Source organism: Ovis aries, chromosome 1 (genome assembly GCF_016772045.2).
Source record: "Ovis aries strain OAR_USU_Benz2616 breed Rambouillet chromosome 1, ARS-UI_Ramb_v3.0, whole genome shotgun sequence".
Classification (NCBI taxonomy): Eukaryota; Metazoa; Chordata; class Mammalia; order Artiodactyla; family Bovidae; genus Ovis; species Ovis aries.
Window position 1 is genome coordinate 255,773,571 of NC_056054.1, and position 24,873 is coordinate 255,798,443.

Genomic DNA, 24,873 nt, shown 5'->3' on the forward strand with positions numbered 1-24,873 from the left:
TAATTGACACATATCACTGTATAAGTTTAAGGTGACAGTATAATGGTTTGATTTTCATACATTGTGAAATCACAATGTATGAAACTTATCACAATAAGTTTATATAGCCGCCATCATTTCATGTGGGCTTCCCCAGTGGCTCAGATGGTAAAGAATCTGCCTGCAATACAGGAGACCCAGGTTCAACCCCTGGGTCGGGAGGATCCCTGGAGAAGGAAATGGCAACCCACTCCAGTATCCTTGCTTGGAAAATCCCATGGACGGAGGAACCTGGCAGGCTACAGTCAATGGGGTTGCAGACACAACTGAGTGACTTCACTCCATCATTTCATGTAGTGAACAATAGAGAAAGCAAAAAAAGAAAAAAAATTTTTCCATGTGATGAGAATTTAATAGATTAGGATTTACTCAACAACTCTCACATAATCATACAGTTAACATATAACATATGCCATGCATACATTATATCTGCAGTAATTATCTTGTAACTGGAAGTTTGTACCATTTGACTACCTCTCTAGGTCCTCTTCTTTCCTCACACCTGGCCTCTGATAATATCAAATCTAATCTCTTCTCTTATGATTCAAAAAACTTTAATTCTTGGAGTCTGAAAATATAAGTGAGATCATGGAGTATCTCATAGTCTTTCTCTGTGTGACTTATTTCACTTAGCATAAGGCCCTCAAAGTCTGCCTGGATTGTCACAAATGGTAGGATTTTCTTATTTTTTTATTTTGTTGTGTGTGTATATTTTCACCACTTCTTTATCCAGAATAGACATTTTTGTAATGAAAAGTTAGCCCCATTTTAGCTTTAGTGTTTTGGTACATTTGTCAGTTCTTGCATATCCAGTTACACACTTAGTTTCATGTAATTTTAAAGCCAAAGCAGACTTTAGATACAGAGTGCAGAACAGATGGTTCCTGGTCCCTAGGGAGGTGGTGCTGCCTGTACAATGGCACTTCAACTGTTAGTGCTTAAAGGCAGAATGATGGCCAAGTGTGATGGAGTCTGTGGAGCACACCAGTGCTAGTACCCACTGAGGTTTAATGCTCAGCTGATACTCAGAATGATCTCATACCCTCTCCATTTTCTTTATTATGTACATGAAAACTAACCATTGATGTAGTTTTCTATTCTGTTTTTGACTTAAACTTAATATTGAACCAGTCTTTTTTTTGGTGGTTGTACTTCTGGCCACCCTAATCTTCCAGTTCACATTCATGATTCTTACTTTAGTATGTGATCTTAATATATTTATTTATATGGTTTTCAAGCTTAGTACTGTTTGAAAAGTGTCTGCAACAGAAAACATGTGTGTACTGTATTGAATGTTAATTGGTGGTACTGGCAAGAAAAGTTTCCTTTATCATATGAGGATGGAAACTATTGGTTCAGACAAGTTTCATTACTCTGAGACTCCTCAGTGCCTTTACACTCTGCTAATGTGCACTGTTAGCCTCCACAGAGGTTATGGTTTGTAGGTTTTCATAGACTTCTTGACCACAGAAACCCTTTTTCAATGAGTGACTGTAATTGGCTAATATAGGCATATACTGTTGGTTGATGAATACAGTGATGATTATCAGAATAGTAATGTAGCGTTTATCATTTTGCAACAAATACCTTGTTACTTAGTTTAGGCAATGTTCTTTTAGAATATAAAACTGTTAGAAAAAATTCAGAAAATTTAATTACAATATATAAGGATTTTCATGGAAAAGAACTTCTAAAGCATCTTTTATCTCCTTTTAAATTCAGAACTTGAAGAAGTAAAAACTTCAGCCTTGGACAAAAACACTAGCAGAACTATTTGTAAGTGTTACTGTATTTTTCCATCATTAGGGATGAAAAATAATTGATTGCAAATAGACTTGATTTCATGAAGCTTGGAGGTTTTGTGGTTTCCAATTTCCCAAAAGATTAAGTGATGCCATGCTGTTTATTTAACTGATGTTTTGTAGAATGGTATATTTAGATGGAACTATTTGAATATTGAAAATTTTGTAAAGTAAAATTCTAAAAAACTTTTATAAGCAAGAATTTATATCATCATTTCAGGTGGCCATAATTAAAGTATGAATATGAAATATGTGTAAGATCTTCATCTGTTTAACAGAAAGTTAGAAAATCTAATTCATGGCCTGGATGCAGCTCTCAGCTAGTTTCATCCAGGCGAAAATACGAGCTGAAAGATCCACGTCGTTTAAACCTACAGAGCAGAAACGCAGCATAGGTTTTTATTTTTTGGTAATGGTTCCATAAGATTGTATAACTTAGACTTCTTTTTCCTTTTCTGATATGGGTGCATCTTTAAGTCTTACTCTTCCTGAAGCAGTTTTAATAACAGCATCTTAACATGGTATTAGATTCTCTTTATGGAAGTAAACTAGAAACAACTGGGGCAGAGAAATTCAAAAATAGAGAAGTCAAGGGAATGTTTTGATAAACCCCCATGTGACCATCACCCTCAGTAATCATCAACATTTGCCAGTCCTGTACTGTTGATTCCTTCCTCTTTCAGACAGGTGGGTAGGTAGGGAAGGGTAGAATTTTTTAAAGCACATCCTAGGCATCATGCCATTTCACCTATAAATGTTTCAGTGTAAAGAACTTTTTAAAAGCCATTAGTTATTGGAGAAAAAAATGGCAACCCACTCCAGTGTTCTTGCCTGGAGAATCCCAGGGACGGGGGAGCTTGATGGGCTGTCGTCTCTGGGGTCACACAGAGTCGGATGCGACTGAAGTGACTTAGCAGCAGCAGCAGTCAACAAGCCACAATCATCTAACACCTCTTTACTTGTATTTGATTTATCATGTGTAACAAAACTAACTCCTTAATGTCTTCTAGTAGCTAATCCATGCTCCCATTAACCTGATTGTCTCAAAGCTGTCTGTGTGTAGTTTCTTCCCCGAATCAGGATCCAAATGAAGCAAACTTACACTGTATGTGGTTGACATGTATTATATTAATCAGAAACCACCCCTTTCCCTTCACTGTCACTTATTTGTTGAAGAACTTGACTCATTTGTCTCATAGAATTTTCTACATCTGCATTTTAATGGTGCCATTTAACATGTTTTTCTCTCTTCTAAACTGGTAGTTAGATTTTGTGCTTGGTTAAATTGAATAGTTCTGGATATTTCAAAGCATACCATTTTTAAAGAGAAAATAATATGAGATTTATCTGCCTTTTAAAAATATTTCATTTGGATTTGTCTTTGAGAAGAAATTAAACTATTTTTTAAAATATCACTGCTCCCCAAGCTTACTTTTAAAATTCTGGTGATTTTATCCATTCCTTTTATGCTTAGGATTATTATTTCTCACAGGGAGAATAGAGTGTTGTATATCCTTGGTCTCTTCCTTGCTTCCTCTCTCCTCCCTTCCCTTTCTTTGTTTTCATCTACCTAACATTTACCGAGACGCTGTGACACGCTAGGTGGTATGATTGAGGCAGAAGATTAAACCTTGAATGAAACAGACTTTGTAAGCTCCCTGGGGCTTCTAATGCACCAGAGGAAATGGATAGGCAATAAGCAGTGATAACAATATCCTGTGGCAAGCTATGGCATGGCAAGCGCAAGGTGCTTTGGGACCCTGAGGAGAAGGGTATGTAATCTCCTGTGAGGAAATGTGGGGCAGCTTCCTGAGGAAAAATGGCGTCTTATCTGAGACCCGAAGGGTGACCAGGTGGTAGCAGGTAACATGTCAATGAGGAGATGGGAACAGTGCATACACTAGTCTGGAATTAAAGGTGATCAGGCAGGGTGCATTTGGGCATGTGCCCAGCAGAGCAGCGTCCTCTCCTCTGCCCTGGAATGTGCTGAGATGGATGCTGCCAACATCAACCTTTGGAACCTTTCTTTCCCAGCCCTTCAAGATTGAATGACCCCTAGTGTTCTTAAGGAAAGTCCTGCTTTCATTCAGGCTGCAGGTCAAGTATAGCTGTTCTAGAAGCCATTTGGTCTCTCTGCATCAGTCTGTACTGGTTCATTATTTGTTGATTCAAAGTTTAAATTTTAGAAAGCAATCTTAAAATAAGTTTTTGAAAGCTGTCACTTTTATATCTTTTGTCCTGACGTATTCCCATAACTCTGCATTTGTCTGTCTGTCAGTTTGACATCTCCACATAGACATGTACAGGTGCTCTTGGACAAAACAAAACTCTTAATTCTCTCTTTCCCCAACCTGCTTCTTTTTCCTCTTTATAAAGGTACCTTTTCCACCTAATTCTTTAAGCCAAAGCTTTGATTCCTCTTTTTCTTTCTATCCTGGCGTAATCCCTTTAGCAAACTCTGTTGACTCTGCTTCCCAATCCATGAACGTCTTACCTCCCCCTAACATCCTTGTCCAAGCCATGGCCGTTTCTTTCTTGGCGTGTTCTTGCTTCTGCTCTTGCTCTTCCCCACGGTATTCTTTATATAGCATGCAGAGTCATCTTTTTTTTTTTTCAACTTTCGTTATGTGTGTCATTACTTTGCTTGAAGGCTTGCAGTGACTTCCCATATCATTTAGGATGAAACTCAAATTCTTCAGTAGGATGCTGATGTGAGTACTCATTAATCTTCAGTTACACCAGTTCCAGTTACATCGTTTCTATTCCGTTCTGCTTGCTCTTATCATGTGGGTCTTTGGTTCTGCGTCTTTCTCTGTTGCTCCTGTGTGTATGTGAGCACTCTGTTGCTGAGGCTTTCTTTTTGAATAACATTAAGATGAATATTATTTCATGAGTAGAGTCTTGTTTTCCTGCTTTTATTTTTAAAAACAGATGAGCAAAATAATTTCTTTTAACTCTCAAGAGAGAAAGATGAAAAACGTTTGTTTGTTTTACCTCGTGGGTTGCCCTGCTGTATATTCCTCCCACTTTGAGGAGTGGTGATTGGCAAAATAGATGTCTCATCTCTCACACGAGATGCCACTGTTGAGGAAGGGTCTGTAGAGCTTGCTGTCCAGTATGGTAATTACTAGCCATATGTGAGTATTTAAATTAATGAAAATGAAATAGAATTAAAACTTCAGTTCTTTCATTGTACTAGCTACGTTTCAAGTGCTTACTAGCCGCAGGTGGCTGGTGGCTACTGTACTGCATGGCGTGCTGCAGAGCATTTCCCTGTTGGACAGCATGACTGTAGATAGGTGGTTTATTATGTGTATGCCACTTGTGAATTGTGCTAATTAACCAAAAGTTCAATTTAAAAACCCTTTTTTAAACTACAACAAAAACACTTTTTAAATTGTACGAATTTATAGCAACACACTACTGGTAACCGATCTTATCAAAAAATGGACACGTGAAATGAAGATCTCTTTTACAAAGAACAGGATACTCATGGTGTATATTGGGTTACAAAGCAAATGATGACATTTGTTTCAAAAGCTTAATGTGCTATTCATTTTTATTTCAGATGATCCTGTACATGCAGCTCCAACCACTTCTACGCGTGTGTTTTATATCAGCGTAGGAGTTTGCTGTGCAGTAATATTTCTTGTAGCAATAATATTAGCTGTTTTGCACCTTCATAGTATGAAAAGGATTGAACTGGATGACAGGTATTGTACATCTTTGGGGAAAGGAAAAAAATAAAAACAGTTATTTGCATATACATGGGAGCCTACCCACACCCATGCTCAGTGGTGCACAGTGGTGCAGGGGAAGAAGGGAAGCTGATTAAGCCCTGGCCAAAGGAAAAATACCATCTTTGTGTTTCTCTGTAGTTTTATTTTAAAAAAATTTGTGAAGTCAGAAATACAGTTTATTATTTGGTGAAAAAGTAGAGATCAGTTTTTTTTTTCTATCCCCTTTGACATGACTGTCTTTTAGACTTCTAGTGCCTTTTTGAAATAGCTCTTCTTTTTCCTTCTCGCTTGTCCCTCCATCATTATCTGTCCATTTGTCCATTCATCCATCCAGTTTATTAACATTTATTGAGAACCTGCTATGATTTAAATCATAGTTCTCAACCTGGTTGCCTATTAGAATCATGGGTAAACTTTTAAAATATATCAACACCCCTTCCAAAAATTCTGATGTTATTGGTCTAGGGTGGTGTTTGGGTATTCAGTATTTTTTTTTTTTTTAATTAAAGCTTCCCTGGTGACTCTAATGTGTAGCTTTGAGATACACTGGTAGATACTATGCTAAGTACTAGGAATAAAACAATAATGATGTTCTATCATGGCTTCAAGTATTTAATCTTTGACATTAAACGTATTTATAAAAGTTTATAAATTTGATGATATGTATTATAGTGTGGGAATATAGCAGCTTGTCCCAGCCTGGGTGAGTCAGGATGACTAGAAGTACATTGTAGACAGGATAGGGTGAGAGGTAGAAATGAAATGATAGATGAGTTTATTTTCTTAGTCCACAGTTCTCATTTCCCTCCTTAGTGATTCCCGCTTGCTGACTGAAGACATTCTCAGCTTCGTGACTTGGCTTTCAAGGTGTCCTCCTTTAAAGTGTGGAGATAAGCACCCCTTCCTCTGTGAACTTGCCTCTGATGCTCCAGTCAGATAATTACTTCTTCCTCACCTTTGCTCTACTCTTTGCCCTCCAGGACTTTTGCTCATGCCTTCTTTTGTTCCCTGTATTTGCCATGGATTCAAACCCTCTCCATTCTTCACATCTCAACTCCATTGCCATCTCTTCCATGAAGTCTTTTTTGAGCCCCCCAGCCGTCAGTTTCTCCCTCCTCTTTTTGTCTCTCTTTCCTTCCCTGTTTCTCTTTTTCTCTGTTTGGTAGCAGTTACTGTACCTTTTCCCTATGTACTTGTCTTTCCTGCTCGAATGTAAGCTTTTTCCAGTTAGGAAGCATTGCATCTTACTGCTGACTCCCCCAGTCCTATGTGGTGTCATACACATAGTGAGTAAGCATATGTCCGGCAGAAACAGCACAAGGGAATGGGGGAGGCTGGTTGGATTAATTCCTGCCCCTAAGTATTCTCTGTCCCCTTGGTTACACATTTTTTATCTGAGCAGAGAAAGAAGAGAAAGGTCAGAGTAAGAAAAGAAACACATGGGTGAAGTGTTGCAGGATATGTTTTGTGTGTATGATTGTGTTCATTAGATTTGGGTTTTGTAGAGAAAGAGCTAAGGAGGTCGTGAGGTAACAGGAACATTTTGATGGGACTCTTGAGAGAGGATATGGCAGAGTTAAAGGTCACTGGGAGGCATAGCATTTCAGAGTTAGTCTTGATAAACACATTCTTCTTGAGGTTTTGCTTGTGTGTGAGGGCTCTGAACCATGTACAACCAGGTCAGAGTTGTACAAAAACTTAAGAATTTGTGGGGCTTATACCTTTGCTGCTGAAATAATTCGTTACCACCCATTGCTCAGACGGTAAAGCATCTGCCTACAATGCAGGAGACCCGGGTTCGATCCCTGGGTTAGGAAGATCCCCCGAGAAGGAAATGGCAACCCACTCCAGTATTCTTGCCTGGAAAATCCCATGGACGGAGGAGCCCAGTAGGCTATAGTCCATGGGGCCGCAAAGAGTCGGACATGACTGAGCGACTTCTCTCACTCACTCACCCATTAATTGGTGTTCCAGTTCTCTAGTTTTTTGACAGAGATTTCCAGACGATGCCTGATGAGAAGCACCTTTCATCATCACTTGTTTTCAGGGTACAGCCTAGTGGTTAAGAGCATGGACTGGAGCTAGCACACCTCTGAGTTCTGGTTGTGCTACTTGCTAACTTTGTGGCCCAGAGGAAGTTTTGTAGCCTCTTTATGTCTTGGTTCTCCTTATCTCTAAAGCAGAGATGATCATGGCACGTACTTAGTAAGCATGTTGTTAAGTTCTAGTGAAATAAAACTGTAAGCTCTTAGAACAAGCCCTGCATATGGTAAGTGCCATTATTAGGCTTCTTCTTTTCAGAAAGTTGCAGTGTACTGGTAGTCATGGATTGATTTCTTCTTCAGCTCTTGCCTGTTCTACTGCTGCTGCTAAGTTGCTTCAGTCATGTCCGACTCAGTGTGACCCCATAGACGGCAGCCCACCAGGCTCCCCCGTCCCTGGGATTCTCCAGGCAAGAATACTGGAGTGGGTTGCCATTTCCTTCTCCAATGCACGAAAGTGAAGTCGCTCAGTCATGTCCGACTCCTAGTGACCCCATGGACTGCAGCCTACCAGGCTCCTCTGTCCCTGGGATTTTCCAGGCAAGAGTACTGGAGTGGGTTGCCATTGCTTTCTCAGCCTTTTCTACTAGCTGTTACTTATTACTTGACAGCAAGCTAATAGTGGTGACTAGAAAGTTCCCATGTAGTAATCTAATAGTATTGAGGCACTTGCTTCTCTTTGCATTGGGGCCTGTGAGATGGCAGTGACTACCACTTCATCAAGTGTTGTCTGCTAGTACTATACCATGCTCTATATGTGTAGTATTTTATTTGATGCTCACAGCCACTTAGTGGGTATGATGCTGTCCTTGTTTTAAAGATGAAGACACAGACTTGAAGAGATTAAATAACTTCTTCAGGATTGCGCTGCTAGAACCAGAGCAGAGCAACAGGAAGGACTCGTTGTTGTAATGAAAGTGAAAGTGTTAGTCGCGCAGTCATGTCTGAGTCTTTGTGAGCCCGTGGACTGCAGCCCGCCAGGCTCCTCTGTCCATGGAAAACTCCAGGCAAGAATACTGGAGTGAGTTGCCATTTCCTCCTCCAGAGGATCTTCCCAACCCCGGGATCAAACTCTGGTCTCCTGCATTACAGGCAGATTCTTTACTGTCTGAGCCATAAGGGAAGGCCAATTGTTGTAATAGAGGTATTGTAATAACTCAGTGTTGTAATTGTATAAAGCACTTATATTTGGTTTCCCTGATGGCTCAGACGGTAAAGAAATTGCCTGCAATGCAGGAGATCCAGGTTCAGTCCCCGGTTTGGGAAGATCCCCTGGAGAAGGGAATGGCTACCCACTCCAGTATTCTTGCCTGGAGAATTGCATGAACAGAGGAGCCTGGCAGGCTACAGTCTGTGGGATCGCAAAGGGTCAGACACAACTGAGCAATTAACACTTTCACTTCTTTTTTCACTTGTTATATGCCAGGCACTGTTCCACGTGCTTTATATCCATTAATTCCCTCAGTCTTGACAACAGCCCTGTAAGGTTTGATGGAACCCATGGCTCCACGGAATTCCTTGCACAGGGATGGTAGAGAGTTTTTCCATTCCTGACACTCGGGAGCCAGAGTCCTGTTCTACACAGCTTATTTAGAGGCAGAGACCAAAACTGCCTAAGGGGGTGCTCATGCCAAGGAATCTGGAGCCCATGTGTGTGACTTGCCCTCTCCTGACAGTACAAGCTCATCTTTTCCATCTCTGCTGTGCCGGGGGAGTGTGTTCTGGAGAAGCAGAGCTTCTGTGAAGCCTTTGCACAGAGGGACTGGCCTGTGCTCTGTCTGCCCCATAGTCTCTCCCTGTTGGCTGTTGAATATAGGAGAACTCATTCCTTTGTGGGTTGCTTGAATTTGTTGTTTGACAATATCTTCATTTTCCATTATCTCATTACTGGCGACAAGGCCATTTTATTTCCCTTTATTCATTTCTGTGTCTGGTGTCTAATGGCTACCGCTGAATGAATATTTCATGAAGAATTTCTTGAAGGAGGGATGAGTGGAGAGAGGCAGGAATCATTCTATTAGAGTAGTAATTCTTTGCCTCTTTTGATACATATCAATAGCTCATATCAGAAGCAACCATTCTGTTTATTGATTGATCCAATAAGTGTTAGTTGAGCTCTCAGTAAGGCTCAGTTGGGACCACTCGAGGCCTCTTGGGCCAGGCCCTGGCTTTAGTGTTGGGGAGGAAGGAATGAACAAACAGGTGCTTCTCCTGCTTTCATGGAGTTTATAGTCTGCTATAACAGATATTAAACCAGAAATCCTGCTAAAATGTAGGCTTCACGAAAGTAGGGATCTTTGTTTATTGTGTTCACTACTGAACTTGCCAGCACTTGGCACAGTATCTGGCATATAATAGACACTTAGTAAATAGTGTTGAATTAATAAATGAATTAGATATATAAATATAAATTATAACAAGTGCTCTGAAGGAAAATGATGATCTTTGCCCTAAATTCTAACTTTAACTCTATAGCAGAGTTCATATCTGCTCATCTTACTTGCTTATGAAAGTTAAATGAGATAATTTATTTAGACTGGTATTAAACTATTAAGTGCAAGCAAGTGTACATTTTTATCTCACTTTTGATCTCATGTGCTATAGCTATGTAAATATTGATTTTAATAGGTAACAAGGGTTGATCCTCAAATGCTCCATCTTTCTCATAAATCTGGGATTTCAAAGGTTTGTTCTGGCCGCTTGACATAGTGCTTTGCTCATTATTCAGTTCAGTTCAGTTCAGTCGCTCAGTCGTGTCTGACTCTTTGCGACCTGCAAATGAATCGCAGCACGCCAGGCCTCCCTGTCCATCACCAGCTCCCAGAGTTCACTCAGACTCACGTCCATTGAGTCGGTGATGCCATCCAGCTGTCTCATCCTCTGTCATCCCCTTCTCCTCCTGCCCCCAATCCCTCCCAGCATCAGTCTTTTCCAATGAGTCAACTCTTTGCATGAAGTGGCCAAAGTACTGGAGTTTCAGCTTTAGCATCATTCCTTCCAAAGAACACCCAGAGCTGATCTCCTTTAGAATGGACTGGTTGGATCTCCTTGTAGTCCAAGGGACTCTCAAGAGTCTTCTCCAACACCACAGTTCAAAAGCATCAGTTCTTCAGCAGTCAGCTTTCTTCACAGTCCAACTCTCACATCCATACATGACTACTGGAAAAACCATAGCCTTGACTAGACAGACCTTTGTTGGCAAAGTAATGTCTCTGCTTTTGAATATGCTATTTAGGTTGGTCATAACTTTCAGCCACTAAATATGTACATGCTCCTAACATTGTTGCATGCTCAGGCTTTTCAAGAATCTGAGGTGGTACAAGAGTGCCACCTACTGTTGAACTAGTAAATACTTTGGGATCTGTACATATTTATTCAGTCATCAGTGTTGGTTGCAGGTAATATTTAAATTGTACTTTCCACATATATTGTGTAACTTGAGCCTCCCCTAGATCCTGGAACATGAGTTTTCTTAATCCCATTTTATGGGTAAGTATTTGTATTCTATTATATTCTCCATCTTTGGGAATGAAAATGCTTCTCCTCCCTCCCCATTATTGAATCCTGGACTTCTACAGTTTTAATTTCTGATGTGATCTTTGAGTCGTGCTCAAAGCTCCAAAAACGGGTGCTCTGTGGTTCTAAGATTAGGGATGGTAATATTAGTAATAATGAATATAAATAGTAATAATAATTTATAAATGTATATTTGAGGGCAGGCCATTGACCTAAAAGGATTATATTTTTCATGTAATTATTTTAGCAACCTTTTCAGGAGGTAGTATTGTAGTCATGTTATCCATCACGAGTTTGAGGCTCCAAAAGCACTATTTTGCCTAAGGTCATACAGCTAGTTAATAAATGGTGGTGCTGGCAGTTTTGATTTCAAGGTTATACTTTCCATCTCTTCACTGTGCTATCCTGTACCTACTATACATGTAGACCTATATAGATCAATTTTTGAGTAGCAGCTTTTTGTCATTATGTGTATTTTTAATGACTGGGCTTTGAAAATACAGAACTATTGTGTGGGGTGTGGTCATTCAAAAGATTTTCATATTTAGGAAAGTTCGGAGTCTCTGATTGGACTCTGCTGATCCTACAGCTAAGGGAGACATGGAAAGTAGCCCTTCCTTCTTGAGGGTATGACATCTTGCCTTTGATTTCACACTTCATGCTGAATTTCTATGCTTTACTTTTCCACTGCTACAGAATTACTAGACTTGAGGCAGTGTAATTAGAATGTGGTCGAGGGTGACCTGGGATAAGGTGGTTGTCCACTGACAAAATGAAAGGACATTGATTTGTAGTAATCTCGAGTATGAAGTTGTTTGAGCCTACCATCTTCTGGGTTTCTTGATTACTTAAAAAATGTGGCATAATAAAATGCTTCAAGTGCTAACGATTTCTAATAAATTCTATAAATCCCCAAAAGGTGGGATTAGGGAAGTAGAAGAAGCAAAATGTATTCAATTAAACAGACTTGAACCAGGTAGGATATCCTTTGCCAAGTTTTGAGCATGTTTGATTTGCTTTCATATGCCATCATCTGTAGGCCATTTGGTTATGGACCATCATTAAAAGAATCCTGTCTTTATACTCCTTATCTTAAAAGCGATCTAAATTGAATGGCATGAGTTCTTAACTAAGTATTGGTCCACAGTTCCCTAATATATTGTATGAGGTTCAAGACTGCTATCTATGGTATTTGAAGAATGCTACATTTTGTGAATGACTTTGATATGATGAATCACCTGATGATTGTGGAGGTAGAAAGGAAAGAAAAAGAACAGAGCTCTGCATTATGAAGTAGAGTAAAATTTCAGTATGAAACATTTGTGATGGAGATCCATGTATTATTGTGATCTCTGTTAAGGTTTTAAGCTGGTTATAATGGCTCCATGCATTTTATATGTATTGAAAAAGGAAATTTCTCATTGAAGCTGACTTGCCAAGTGTTTCTCTTTTAAAAATTATTTGCAGCATCAGTGCCAGCAGTAGTTCCCAAGGGCTGTCTCAGCCATCTACCCAGACGACTCAGTATCTGAGAGCCGACACACCCAACAATGCAACTCCTATTACCAGTAAGAGTTAATTTAATTCTAAAAGTTAAAGATGATTTACTAAAATTGTTTATGGTCTGTCCTTGGTCCTGTCTGTCTTGTCCTTGGTTAATCACTTATGGGACATATGCCGTGCTACATTCATAGAATCTAACATGTACAGAATTAGGCTTAAACTTTTGTCTTCTGGAACATTGAATGAAACATTCCAAAATTAGAGTATTAAAATTTTAGGTTTAGTTGTTAGAATTAGTTTTAGGGAGGTTTCTAGAGATTATGTTAAAAGGGCTACTGAATCACTTCCGTACAAATTCAAAAGGAGGATTTTCAAATAGTTAGAATAAGCCACTGAGCTGTATGAAGACAGAGACTTGGATTTTAATGAATTATTTGTTCTCATGGGCTGTGGTAAGGACTTTACATTGTTTTCTGATCATGATGGTAAACTAGCTGCCATTGGAGATCTAATTTCCTTTATTTTGAACAGGATTTTAATTAAAGTTTTTATACTGTAGCTGTTCAGGGGAAAATAATCATTCTTGGAGTATAATTTAGACATAATGAGGATTGAGAAACGTCATTCACCAAACAAGAAACAACACAATCATCAGGATAGACAGTGGGCCACAAGTCAGGACTCAACTCACTGGTGCCATTGATTAATTAGGTTCTTGGAGGCAAGTTACCTTTTTCTCCCTTGGACTGACATTTACTTTCTAGTAAACTAAAATTAAGAATATCTGTTCTTGGACTTCCCTTGTGGTCCAGTGGTTAAGAATCTGCCTGCCAGTACAGGGGACACAGGTTTGATCCCTGAACTGGGAAGATCCTACAGGCTACAAAGCAGCTAAGCCTGTGGACCACAACTACTGAGCCTGCATGCTGCTAAATACTGAAGCCCGTGTGCCTTAGAGCCTGTGCTCCGCAACCAGAGACGCCCCCACAGTGAGAAGCCATGCACTGCGTCTAGAGAGCAGTTCAGCTAGAGACAAGGCCAGGCACAGCAATCAGGACCCAGCATAGCCCCCAGATAAACAGATGATCCTAGGAGTGAATGCAAAATGCAAAGTCAATTAAAAAAAAATGATAACATTATTTAAAAGATAAGACTATCTGTTCTTCACCCAGTGCCCTCCTATGGTCTTTCAGTATTGTTTCTCATTAAGAAGAATCAGGATTCTTTGGAGAAATGGACGATCTTAGGACTGGGTCAGGAATAAGTAAGATAACCTGGGATATTTGTTGAGCCAAAAATCAGGGAAACTACTAAAGACAAGAGCTTTCCAAAATGGAACCATTGAGCATCAAAAAGAATAATGACTGCAGTAGATTGAAGTGATATAAATGTGAAATGTAGAAATGTGTAAAAATCCACAAATTTGTAGTGATACTTTTTTTTAAAAAAAAGTTCCTTATGGGAGTTAACTGAGGCACCAATAATACCTTACTCTGACAGCTGAGCATGAACTGTTTTGCACTAACCAGATAGTGCTGGCTTGTGAAGGGAACATTTTTTTTTAACGGAAAAGTCCCAGCTAATAAATGCAGAAGGAATGATAGACTCAGAATATCATACCTGCATCCCTTAATAAAAGACTTGATTCAGTAAAAGATCGTCCATGTTTTAAACTATATGAACAGAGGGAGGGTAGGGAGCTTTACCATTTGAGGGATCATAGTGTTACTGCCTGAATCCGCTGCTGGAACTTAGCGTCATTAAAAGTAGGATAGCTAGGTAGTTTGTATTCCCAGGTGGAATGTTCTTGTCTTCTTCCCCCACAGAGAGTTAACCTGGATCTAATTAAGGCTATAAGACTGACTTTCAGTTTACAAGGATAGAGGAACAAGTTAGATGACGCTGGAAGAGTCAGATGCTGGACTTTCTCCAGGGTAGTTGATCTAGTTTCTTTAGTAAGATGTGGCAAGAAAAATGAAAGGGGAAAGAAGCAGGCACTGTAGCTTAAAAGAAATCTGAGAGAAATCATAGCAGCACTTAACATCTCCACCAAGGAAAGAAAGATGTATGTCCCTCAGGATATAAAATGATACATGTGAGGGTAGTTCAGATTATTCCTAAGAAACACATCATTGCTTTAAATGTTTAGCTTTGCTCATTGGAGTCATTTCTTGATTGTGGATATAACCTTAAAGAGGTAGATAAGCAAATCATTATATATGCTAAAAGCAAAACACACTTTAAAAAGTCAGTGGAAGTACAGTTATTTTTTGACAGATTTTTAAGTTTACCACCAATAAGTTTACTTGTTTTTGTAGACATTGCCTTAAGGAGATAGATACTTCATTTCTTAAGCATGATACAAAATAAATAGTGTTTTTTTTTAAAAAAACAACAGAAATATATTTGCCTGTAAATAAAAAAAGTGAAAGGAGCAGAAAAAAATAATTGAAGATAAAGGAGTCAAGAGTTTTCAAAAATAACAAAACACAATAGTATACAGAGGGAAGAAACTCAGAGAACTCCAGGAAGAATTAAACACTCATATATACTAGACATACACACACACCTAGATGTATCATGGTCAAATTGCTGATCAGTGGGATCAGGTTTTGTCATCCTAATGCATCCTTTTTATAGTAAAGTTTTTCAAAGCTTGTCATGTAGTTCTTCCAGCAGCCACTGGTAATCATTGTCTGAGTCCACCCTTTCTTTTGGGATTTTTCTTCCCTAAAATACCGTTCCAATTTCTGCTTGCTAATAACACTAGATCTTCCTTTTATTCTAACTTTTTTTTGTTGCAATGAGAATTTTAATTTATGGCCAGAAATTTTGTTTTGCTGTCATCATATTAAGAATGAATATGAATCAAGGGAACTAAAAAACGAATATGGATCTCATAATGGTATGACTAGGCTGTATGGGTGCTAGAATGATTAAACCAATTATATATGTGTATATGTATATATATATATGTTTTTTTTTTAAGAAAAGATATTTTTACAAACATCTCTTCATTTGAAGTTATTTTGTTAGGAGACTATATTAGAAAATCTTTGGAGAAAAAAGCAGTTCATTCAAGGGATTAGATTAATTCCATGAGTCAAATTTTGTTTCATTTGGCAGAAAAGCAATTGAAGCGGTATTAATAAAATACTATTTTTAGTGTTTCTTGTTTTAATTCTGCATTTTAAGGTTTTGGGGTAGGTGGGAAAGTGTTTCTTTAAAATTTAGTAGGGCCTTCATAATTAATTCTCCCTGTGTGTGCCTTTTTCCTTTTTGATTCTTACCTTCATTTGTTCCTGCGACTTGACTCCTGGGGTTCTAACTGAACTAGTTGATCCTGATGCCATAAGAAGGTATTTATATTTCTTGGTTTGGCTTTGTTGGCTCCTCAGGTTATCCTACCTTGCGGATAGAGAAGAACGACCTGAGAAGTGTCACTCTTTTGGAGGCGAAAGCTAAGGTGAAGGATATCGCAATATCCAGGGAGAGGATAACTCTAAAAGATGTACTCCAAGAAGGTACCTATTCTCTCAAAATCAGGTTTTCAAGGAAGATTTACTGTTAGTATAAATGTTTTTTTGTTTCAGATTTTAAGAATTTCATCTCATTTCATCCCTAAGGATAGAAAGCAGTTCAGTTCAGTTCAGTTACTCAGTCATGTCCGACTGTTAGCTACTCCATGAACTTCAGCACGCCAGGCCTCCCTGTCTATCACCAACCCCCGGAGTCCATCTAAACTCATGTCCATCGAGTTGGTGATGCCATCCAACCATTTCATCCTCTGTCTTCCCCTTCTCCTCCTGCCCTCAATTTTTCCCAACATCAGGGTCTTTTCAAATGAGTCAGCTCTTTGCATCAGGTGGCCAAAGTATTGGAGTTTCAGCTTCAAAATCAGTCCTTCCAATGAACACCCAGGACTGATCTCCTTTAAGATAGACTGGTTGGATCTCCTTGCAGTCCAAGAGACTCTAAAGAGTCTTCTCCAACATCACAGTTCAAAAGCATCAATTCTTTGGCACTCAGCTTTCTATATAGTCCAACTCTCACATCCATAGAGGCTGGAAAAACCATAGCCTTGACAAGATGGACCTTTGTTGGCAAAGTAATGTTTCTGCTTTTTAATATGCTGTCTATGTTGGTCATAACTTTCCTTCCAAGGAGTAAGTGTCTTTTAATTTCCTGGCTGCAGTCACCATCTGCAGTGATTTTGGAGCCCGGAAAAATAAAGTCAGCCACTGTTTGCACTGTTTTCCCCATCTATTTGCCATGCAGTGATGGGACCAGATGCCATGATCTTAGTTTTCTGAATGTTGAGTTTTAAGCCAGCTTTTTCACTCTCCTCTTTCATTTTCATCAAGAGGCTCCTTAGTTCTTCTTCACTTTCTGCCATAAGGGTGGTGTCATCTGCGTATCTGAGGTTATTTCTCCCAGCAATCTTGATTCCAGCTTATGCTTCTTCCAGCCCAGCGTTTCTCATGATGTACTCTGCATATAAGTTAAATAAGCAGGGTGACAATATACAGCCTTGACGTACTCCTTTTCCTATTTGGAACCAGTCTGTTGTTCCATGTCCAGTTCTAACTGTTGCTTCCTGACCTACATATAGGTTTCTCAAGAGACAGGTCAGGTAGAAAGCAGTGCACAATTTATTTCCTCTATAAAGCTGATCTTTATTTTCCCTTTCTTTAGATTTTTAACTTGCCTTATTAAGCTTTGGTACGATTTTGATATTCAAGTATATTAAAGCATGATTATTAGTGTTTATCACCTTTAAAAGGATATTTCCTGTTTAGTTCTTGACCAAAGATGATCACTTGCTCACAGGCCTTTTTGAAACATTCTAAGTAATTTTCTCTGTGATGGAAAGTATAGGGGTTCCAGCAGAAGGAGATGCATCAATATTGGAGTTATGCCCAAATTCCAGTCTCAGTCCCATAGTTTATTACCTACATGACCTTAGAGAAATAATTTCCTGTCTTCCATAGCCAGTTTCCTTGTCTGTAAATATGGGCTTATGTTTTCTACTTTAGACACGAAGATTAGATGAACTGATGTTCATTAAATGAAGTAACACATGATAAGTGTTTGAGAGATAAGACCCTGCCCTTCCCTGTTTGCTGGTCCTTGCTTTCTTTTTTAAGTTTCAGGGTATTGACTGGGGACAATGCTGGAAGAAGAGGACAGAAATTAATAATAACATACTTTCCTGAACTCTTCAAGTTGTTAAATAGACAGTAGCTTTCCCCCTTCCATAACTCAGTTTGAAGTGTTTTGGGTGCATGTGAGTCATTCTGAAATCATCTATCAGTTAGAGATGCTTATTTGTCAGTCACAGCTAAGGGAGGGGTTTGAACTGTCCCAGAGGCAAATAGTCATTAACAGAAGCAGGGTTTTTTTGTGTTTTTGAATGTATAAGGAGAGTCCATTTTTCTCCTTTGTCATTGCTCTGAGGCTAAGTCTAGAAATTTGTAAATGTCTCTCTGGATAGCCCATTGCTGAGCTCCAGTGCTCTTGCTGCTGCTGCCGCTGCTAAGTCGCTTCAGTCGTGTCCAACTCTGTGCGACCCCATAGACGGCAGCCCACCAGGCTCCCCTGTCCCTGGGATTCTCCAGGCAAGAACACTGGAGTGGGTTGCCATTTCCTTTTCCACTGCATGAAGGTCAAAAGAGAAAGTGAAGTCGCTCAGTCGTGTCTGACTCTTTGCAACCCCATGGACTGCAGCCTACCAGGCTCCTCCGCCCATGGGATTTTCCAGGCAAGAGTACTGGAGTGGGGTGCCATTGCCTTCTCCCCAGTGCTCCTAGCTGTATCATTAGTTTGTTTAGGCTATTTCAGAATGAATTCTCATAGACGTTTTAAATACGTCTTTTCTAAAAGCAAGTTAAGATGTTTTGTAGTTTAAAAAGAAGGAAAATAAAGATTTCAGTCTTTTTATGCTAGGGCTGGAGTAATGTTGATCACATTTGGCCTTGTTATGTTTAAGTTGTATTGTGCCAGAAAGTTTTGTACGTATAGTTTTATGAGCATTATCATATGATCTCAGTAATTATTGTTTTTCCTTCTAGGTACTTTTGGGCGTATTTTCCATGGGATTTTAGTAGATGAGAAAGATCCAAATAAAGAAAAACAAACATTTGTGAAAACAGTTAAAGGTAGGATTTGTTCCCATCCTGTCTCCATAATGCTTTTCTGTCTAAGGTGGCTTATGCCAGTGAAATTATTTCAGATTTTCAAAGTGTGACAGACCTTTCAATAAGTCCATGTTAATTTAGCTCATACAGGCTAACTTTTAGGAGATTTGTGTTGTTCTCATTAAGGTATAGAAAATAGAAGCTAATAGTTAAGACATTATGCATTTGTTAGATGGTACTCAAAAGTGAAAGTCACTCAGTCATGTCCGGCTCTTTGAGACCACATGGACTATAGAGTCCGTGGAATTCTCCAGGCCAGAATACCTGGAGTGGGTAGCCTTTCCCTTCTCCAGGGGATGTTCCCAACCCTGGGATCTAACCCAGGTCTCCTGTATCGCAGGTGGATTCTTTACCAGCTGAGTCACAAGGGAAGCCCCAGATAGTACTCAGGCTTCCAGTTAAACTGCATCCACTTAACTTCTTTTTTCTTATATCTAATATTATGTTTTTCCTAGGTTCCAATGTTTGGTTTTTCCTTCTTAAAAAACATCTCAGCACACCCTATCCCCAGTACTGAGGAATTGTAAAGAAAAAGATGAACCACTGTACCTTATGAGTATAGCTGTTATTTGCCTTCCTCTCACTCCTGGTACCCCCTTTTTTTGCTATTATGTATAATTTGCAGAAAATATCCACTTGTGTGTGTTCTATCTTGGTAGAATTTTACAGATACAGCCATAGTTAGAATTGCTGCCCCATGAGGTATTTACATTGAAAATTTTGATAGTTGTTGCCAGATTGTTTTCTAAAAGGTAGTGCTTAGTTTATATTTTCATTAACAGAATACCTATTTTCACATGTTCACCTTTTGGAGAAATATATTGCTTAGATTTTCACTTACTGGTTTATAAAAATTTTCAGTTAGAGAGTCCCTATAAAAATATACTAGAATATTTTTAATATGGTTTATTGCCTAATACTGGTAAATTAGCAAACCTTTTTATGATATTAAAATTTTAATGATTTATGATTGGTGTTTGTAAAAGCTTAAAAGTCCCTTGGACTGCAAGGAGATCCAACCAGTCCATCCTAAAGGAGATCAATCCTGGGTGTTCATTGGAAGGACTGATTTTGAAGCTGAAACTCCAGTACTTTGGCCACCTGATACAAAGAGCTGACTCATTTGAAAAGACCCTGACGCTGGGAAAGATTGAGGGCAGGAGGAGAAGGGGACGACAGAGGATGAGATGGTTGGATGGCATCACCGACTTGCTGGGCATGAGTTTGGGTAAACTCTGGGAGTTGGTGATGGACAGGGAGGCCTGGTGTGCTGCGGTTCATGCAGTCTCAAAGAATCGGACACAACTGAGCAACTGAACTGAACTAAAATAATTCTTAGTTGAGTCTTTTTGCTTATTTTAAGAGAAGGAAAAAATGTGATAATTTAAAGAGTACTTAATTAAGCCTGACAGTGTCTGATGTAAGGTGAGATAACTAGAATATTTTGGAAAAACAAATTTAACATTTCAAATGCATAAATTGAGGGCAAAACTAAATTCAGTTTTATGAGTAGGAGGTGACAATTTTATGACGTTCACAACGTTAACTTACAAGAACTTATGTTTAATGTTAATTTACAAGAACTTATGTTTCTAAATTTACTTAAAGGAATTCTTGAAAAGTATGAAGGGCTTATGTTTATCATTTCTAAAAAGTTGGATTGTACTAATCTAACCAAAAAAATCTTAGGAAGTTACTTTAATTTAGCAAAGTTGTTTAAGGATGCTACAAGCACAAATTTATACTTTTCTTTTCTAAACAAATGATTTAACTTACTGCGTTCAATATTTATTCATTCACTTCTCCTAACCGTAAAACACTATTAAAAATGGATATTTAAGTTTGGTCCCACTAGGTTTTCTGACTAGTGTTGAAGGATACTTTATCTATTACTCTTTGTAAATGTAAAATTTGAGCCCTAATTTTAATAACATCTGTCTTTTGTTACACTTTCTCCACTTTTTAAAGGAAACATTTCCCCTTAATTCTAATATTTCTTCTGAGGTTTGTAAATATTCTATGGATAATTTAGAACTGAACTAATATTAATTTGTTCTGAATAAATGTAGAATTAACTAAAGAGGTTTCTATACAGAATTGGGTTGATTTAGGATTGGAATAGGGGAGAAAAGGAAATAATAGTGATAAGAAAACACAATGCAGATACTGGGACTGTTTCACAAGATAAGATTTCTCTGTCTGTATACATTTGCATTGTAGTCACTTGCTTGTTTCTGTATCTTACCACTGTAATTATAATGTTCTCTCTGAGTTATACGGAAACCAGAGAAGGCACAGTGAGTCCTTAGCCAGGATACAGTCATGGTTTGTGTGGGAAACACGGAGGAAGTGTACTGACCACAGTATTTGCTTTAAAATTGTTAGATAGCTCCACGTGATTGTCTCTGAGATTTATTCTCTTGGAATGTTATTTTTATTTTTTAATTGAAGCCACATAGAGCTGACAGAGTTCTCTGACAAATCTCTGTGCTTTGTTACATGCTGTGCAGTTAGAAGTACAGATTAAAATACAAAAATAAGTTTTTAAAAGATCAGTGACCTTTCCTTTAGGCAGAAGCACAAAATTGGAGTTTGGCTTCTTAAAAAGTTCATAATTTTTCACAGAAACTTAATGGATATGCTAATATAAATTTCCAGAGATTGAAATTAGGAATCTGAATTTCACACATTGAATATTGTGAAATTGAATTCCATAAAATAAATGAATGAATTTGAGGTTATTGGTATTAAGTTCTTATTTTCTTTTGTAACTTCTAATTTTTTACAAACTAGAAATAAGTAGGCTTTTAAAAAATCATTTTGTTCTTTCTTGAACCTTTTAGAATATAAATTATTGTATAGTATTCTTTTCAAATACATACATTTTGAGTTAGACCTTTCAGTATTTAAAATTAAAAGGCTAGGGCCAAACTGGGTAAAGAATCCAGGAAAATGATTTTTCCTTACTAAATGTATAAAATTATTTCCCCCTAAAGTTTTCTTAGCTCATTATCCAGCTCAAGTGTCCCTTGCTTAATAGAACATGCTTATCAAAGTTAAGAACTTGAAAAATTATGCAAAACATGACATTGTGAAATTACTTCTTATTTTGCTTGGATCTCTGTACTAGCTGGCAGGAAGGTAAACTCTTACCAATTAGGTGCAGACTTCCAACTATTACTAGTTTTAAATTCTAAAAAATTCCTTCCAGCCCGCAAATACTAGTAGTTCTGACCATAATTTGATTAAAAATTGTTTATATTACAGAAAGAATAAAAAAGACATATCCTGCCATTTACTGAATGATCCTAAATTTTAAACAGTTTCTAAACAACTAAAATTTATTTCAACAGACATTGGGGTAAAGTGATTTTTCCAAAGTAGCAAGTGTTTCAAGTCCTAGGGTTTGTGTCTATGCATTTTTTATTCCTACAAAAGTTTTAAGTGAAGCCATCTGGAGTGATTCCATGGGTTAGTCTTGGAAGTAAGTGAAATTAATAATTTCTCAGCTTTGACAGCTCCACTTTTAAGGAATGAGTATGTAATCATGGTGCTTGTGTTTAGTGGTCTGGATTTTATTGATGGTTCAACATTTTCCTAGGTAGGACTGGAAGCTGGATGTTGGCTTTTCCAATCTTTGTGTCTTCTCCCTCCTACTGCATTGATTATAAGATATGTAAATTATTATTACTATTTTTTTTTTACTATTGACATACATTATTGGTTTCTTTGAAAGTATTTTTAAAGATATACTCGTGGCTTTGTTTTTGATATCTAAAAACCATTTTAAAAAATTAAAATTCATTTTCAGTTCATTTCCAAGGCAAACTATTCAGTATCACAGTAATCCAAGTCTATGCCCCAACCAGTAACGCTGAAGAAGCTGAACGGTTCTATGAAGACCTACAAGACCTTTTAGAACTAACACCCCCAAAAGATGTCCTTTTCATTATAGGGGACTGGAATGCAAAAGTAGAAAGTCAAGAAACACCTGGAGTAACAGGCAAATATGGCCTTGGAATACGGAATGAAGCAAGGCAAAGACTAGTAAGAGTTTTGCCAAGAAAATGCACTGGTCATAGCAAATACCCTCTTCCAACAACACAAGAGAAGACTCTACACATGGACATCACCAGATGGTCAACACCGAAATCAGATTGATTATATTCTGTGCAGCCAAAGATGGAAAAGCTCTATACGTCAACAATAACAAGACTGGGAGCTGACTGTGGCTCAGATCATGAACTCCTTATTACCAAATTCAGACTGAAATTCAAGAAAACAGGGAAAACCGCTAGACCATTCAGGTATGACCTCAATCAAATCCCTTATGATTATACAGTGGAAGTGAGAAATAGATTTAAGGGCCTAGATCTGATAGATAGAGTGCCTGATGAACTATGGAATGAGGTTCGGTGACATTGTACAGGAGACAGGGATCAAGACCATCTCCATGGAAAAGAAATGCAAAAAAGCAAATTGGTTGCCTGGGGAGGCCTTACAAATAGCTGTGAAAAGAAGAGAAGCGAAAAGCAAAGGAGAAAAGGAAAGATATAAGCATCTGAAGGCAGAATTCCAAAGAATAGCAAGAGATAAGAAAGCCTTCTTCAGCGATCAATGCAAAGAAATAGAGGAAAACAAGAGAATGGGAAAGACTAGAGATCTCTTCAAGAAAATTAGAGATACCAAGGGAACATTTCATGCAAAGATGGGCTCGATCAAGGACAGAAATGGTATGGACCTAACAGAAGCAGAAGATATTAAGAAGAGATGGCAAGAATACACAGAAGAACTGTACAAAAAGGATCTTCACGACCCAGATAATCACAATGGTGTGATCAGTCATCTAGAGCCAGACATCCTGGAATGTGAAGTCAAGTGGGCCTTAGAAAGCATCACTACAAACAAAGCTAGTGGAGGTGATGGAATTCCAGTTGAGCTATTACAAATCCTGAAAGATGATGCTGTGAAAGTGCTGCACTCAACATGCCAGCAAATTTGGAAAACTTGGCAGTGGCCACAGGACTGGAAAAGGTCAGTTTTCATTCCAATCCCAAAGAAAGGTAATGCCAAAGAATGCTCAAACTACCACACAATTGCACTCATCTCACATGCTAGTAAAGTAATGCTCAAAATTCTCCAAGCCAGGCTTAAGCAATACGTGAACCATGAACTCCCTGATGTTCAAGCTGGTTTTACAAAAGGCAGAGGAACCAGAGATCAAATTGCCAACATCTGCTGGATCATGGAAAAAGCAGGAGAGTTCCAGAAAAACATCTATTTCTGCTTTATTGACTATGCCAAAGCCTTTGACTGTGTGGATCACAATAAACTGTGGAAAATTCTTTAAGAGATGGGAATACCAGACCACCTGACCTACTTCTTGAGAAATCTATATGCAAGTCAGGAAGCAATAGTGAGAACTGGACATGGAACAACAGACTGGTTCCAAATAGGAAAAGGAGTACATCAAGGCTGTATATTGTCACCCTGCTTATTTAACTTCTATGCAGAGTACATCATGAGAAACGCTGGACTGGAAGAAGCACAAGCCGGAATCAAGATTGCCGGGAGAAATATCAATAACCTCAGATATGCAGATGACAGCACCCTTATGGCAGAAAGTGAAGAGGAACTAAAAGCCTCTTGATGAAAGTAAAAGAGGAGAGTGAAAAAGTTGGCTTAAAGCTCAACATTCAGAAAATGAAGATCATGGCATCCGGTCCCATCACTCCATGGGAAATAGATGGAAAAACAGTGGAAACAGTGTCAGACTTTATTTTCTTGGGCTCCAAAATCACTGCAGTTGGTGACTGCACCATGAAATTAAAAGACGCTTACTCCTTGGAAGGAAAGTTATGACCAACCTAGATAGCATATTCAAAAGCAGAGACATTACCTTGCCGACTAAGGTCCATCTAGTCAAGGCTGTGGTTTTTCCATTAGTCATGTATGGATGTGAGAGTTGGACTGTGAAGAAGGCTGAGCACCGAAGAATTGATGCTTTTGAACTGTGGTATTGGAGAAGACTCTT

General features: G+C 38.4%; 1 protein-coding gene across 4 annotated transcripts in view; it reads left to right on the plus strand.

Moving 5' to 3' along the window:
• Positions 1 to 24,873, plus strand: part of RYK (receptor like tyrosine kinase) — a 112,330-nt gene that overhangs the window by 41,753 nt on the left and 45,704 nt on the right. For 3 of the 4 annotated variants that reach the window (XM_027960289.3, XM_060395636.1, XM_060395635.1), the window contains exons 5-9: positions 1,762 to 1,815; positions 5,410 to 5,554; positions 12,607 to 12,707; positions 16,032 to 16,166; positions 18,714 to 18,800. In XM_027960289.3, coding sequence (XP_027816090.1) covers positions 1,762 to 1,815; positions 5,410 to 5,554; positions 12,607 to 12,707; positions 16,032 to 16,166; positions 18,714 to 18,800 — 522 coding nt within the window. The remainder of the gene's footprint in view (positions 1 to 1,761; positions 1,816 to 5,409; positions 5,555 to 12,606; positions 12,708 to 16,031; positions 16,167 to 18,713; positions 18,801 to 24,873) is intronic. The other variant, XM_015091755.4, reaches the window with a different exon arrangement.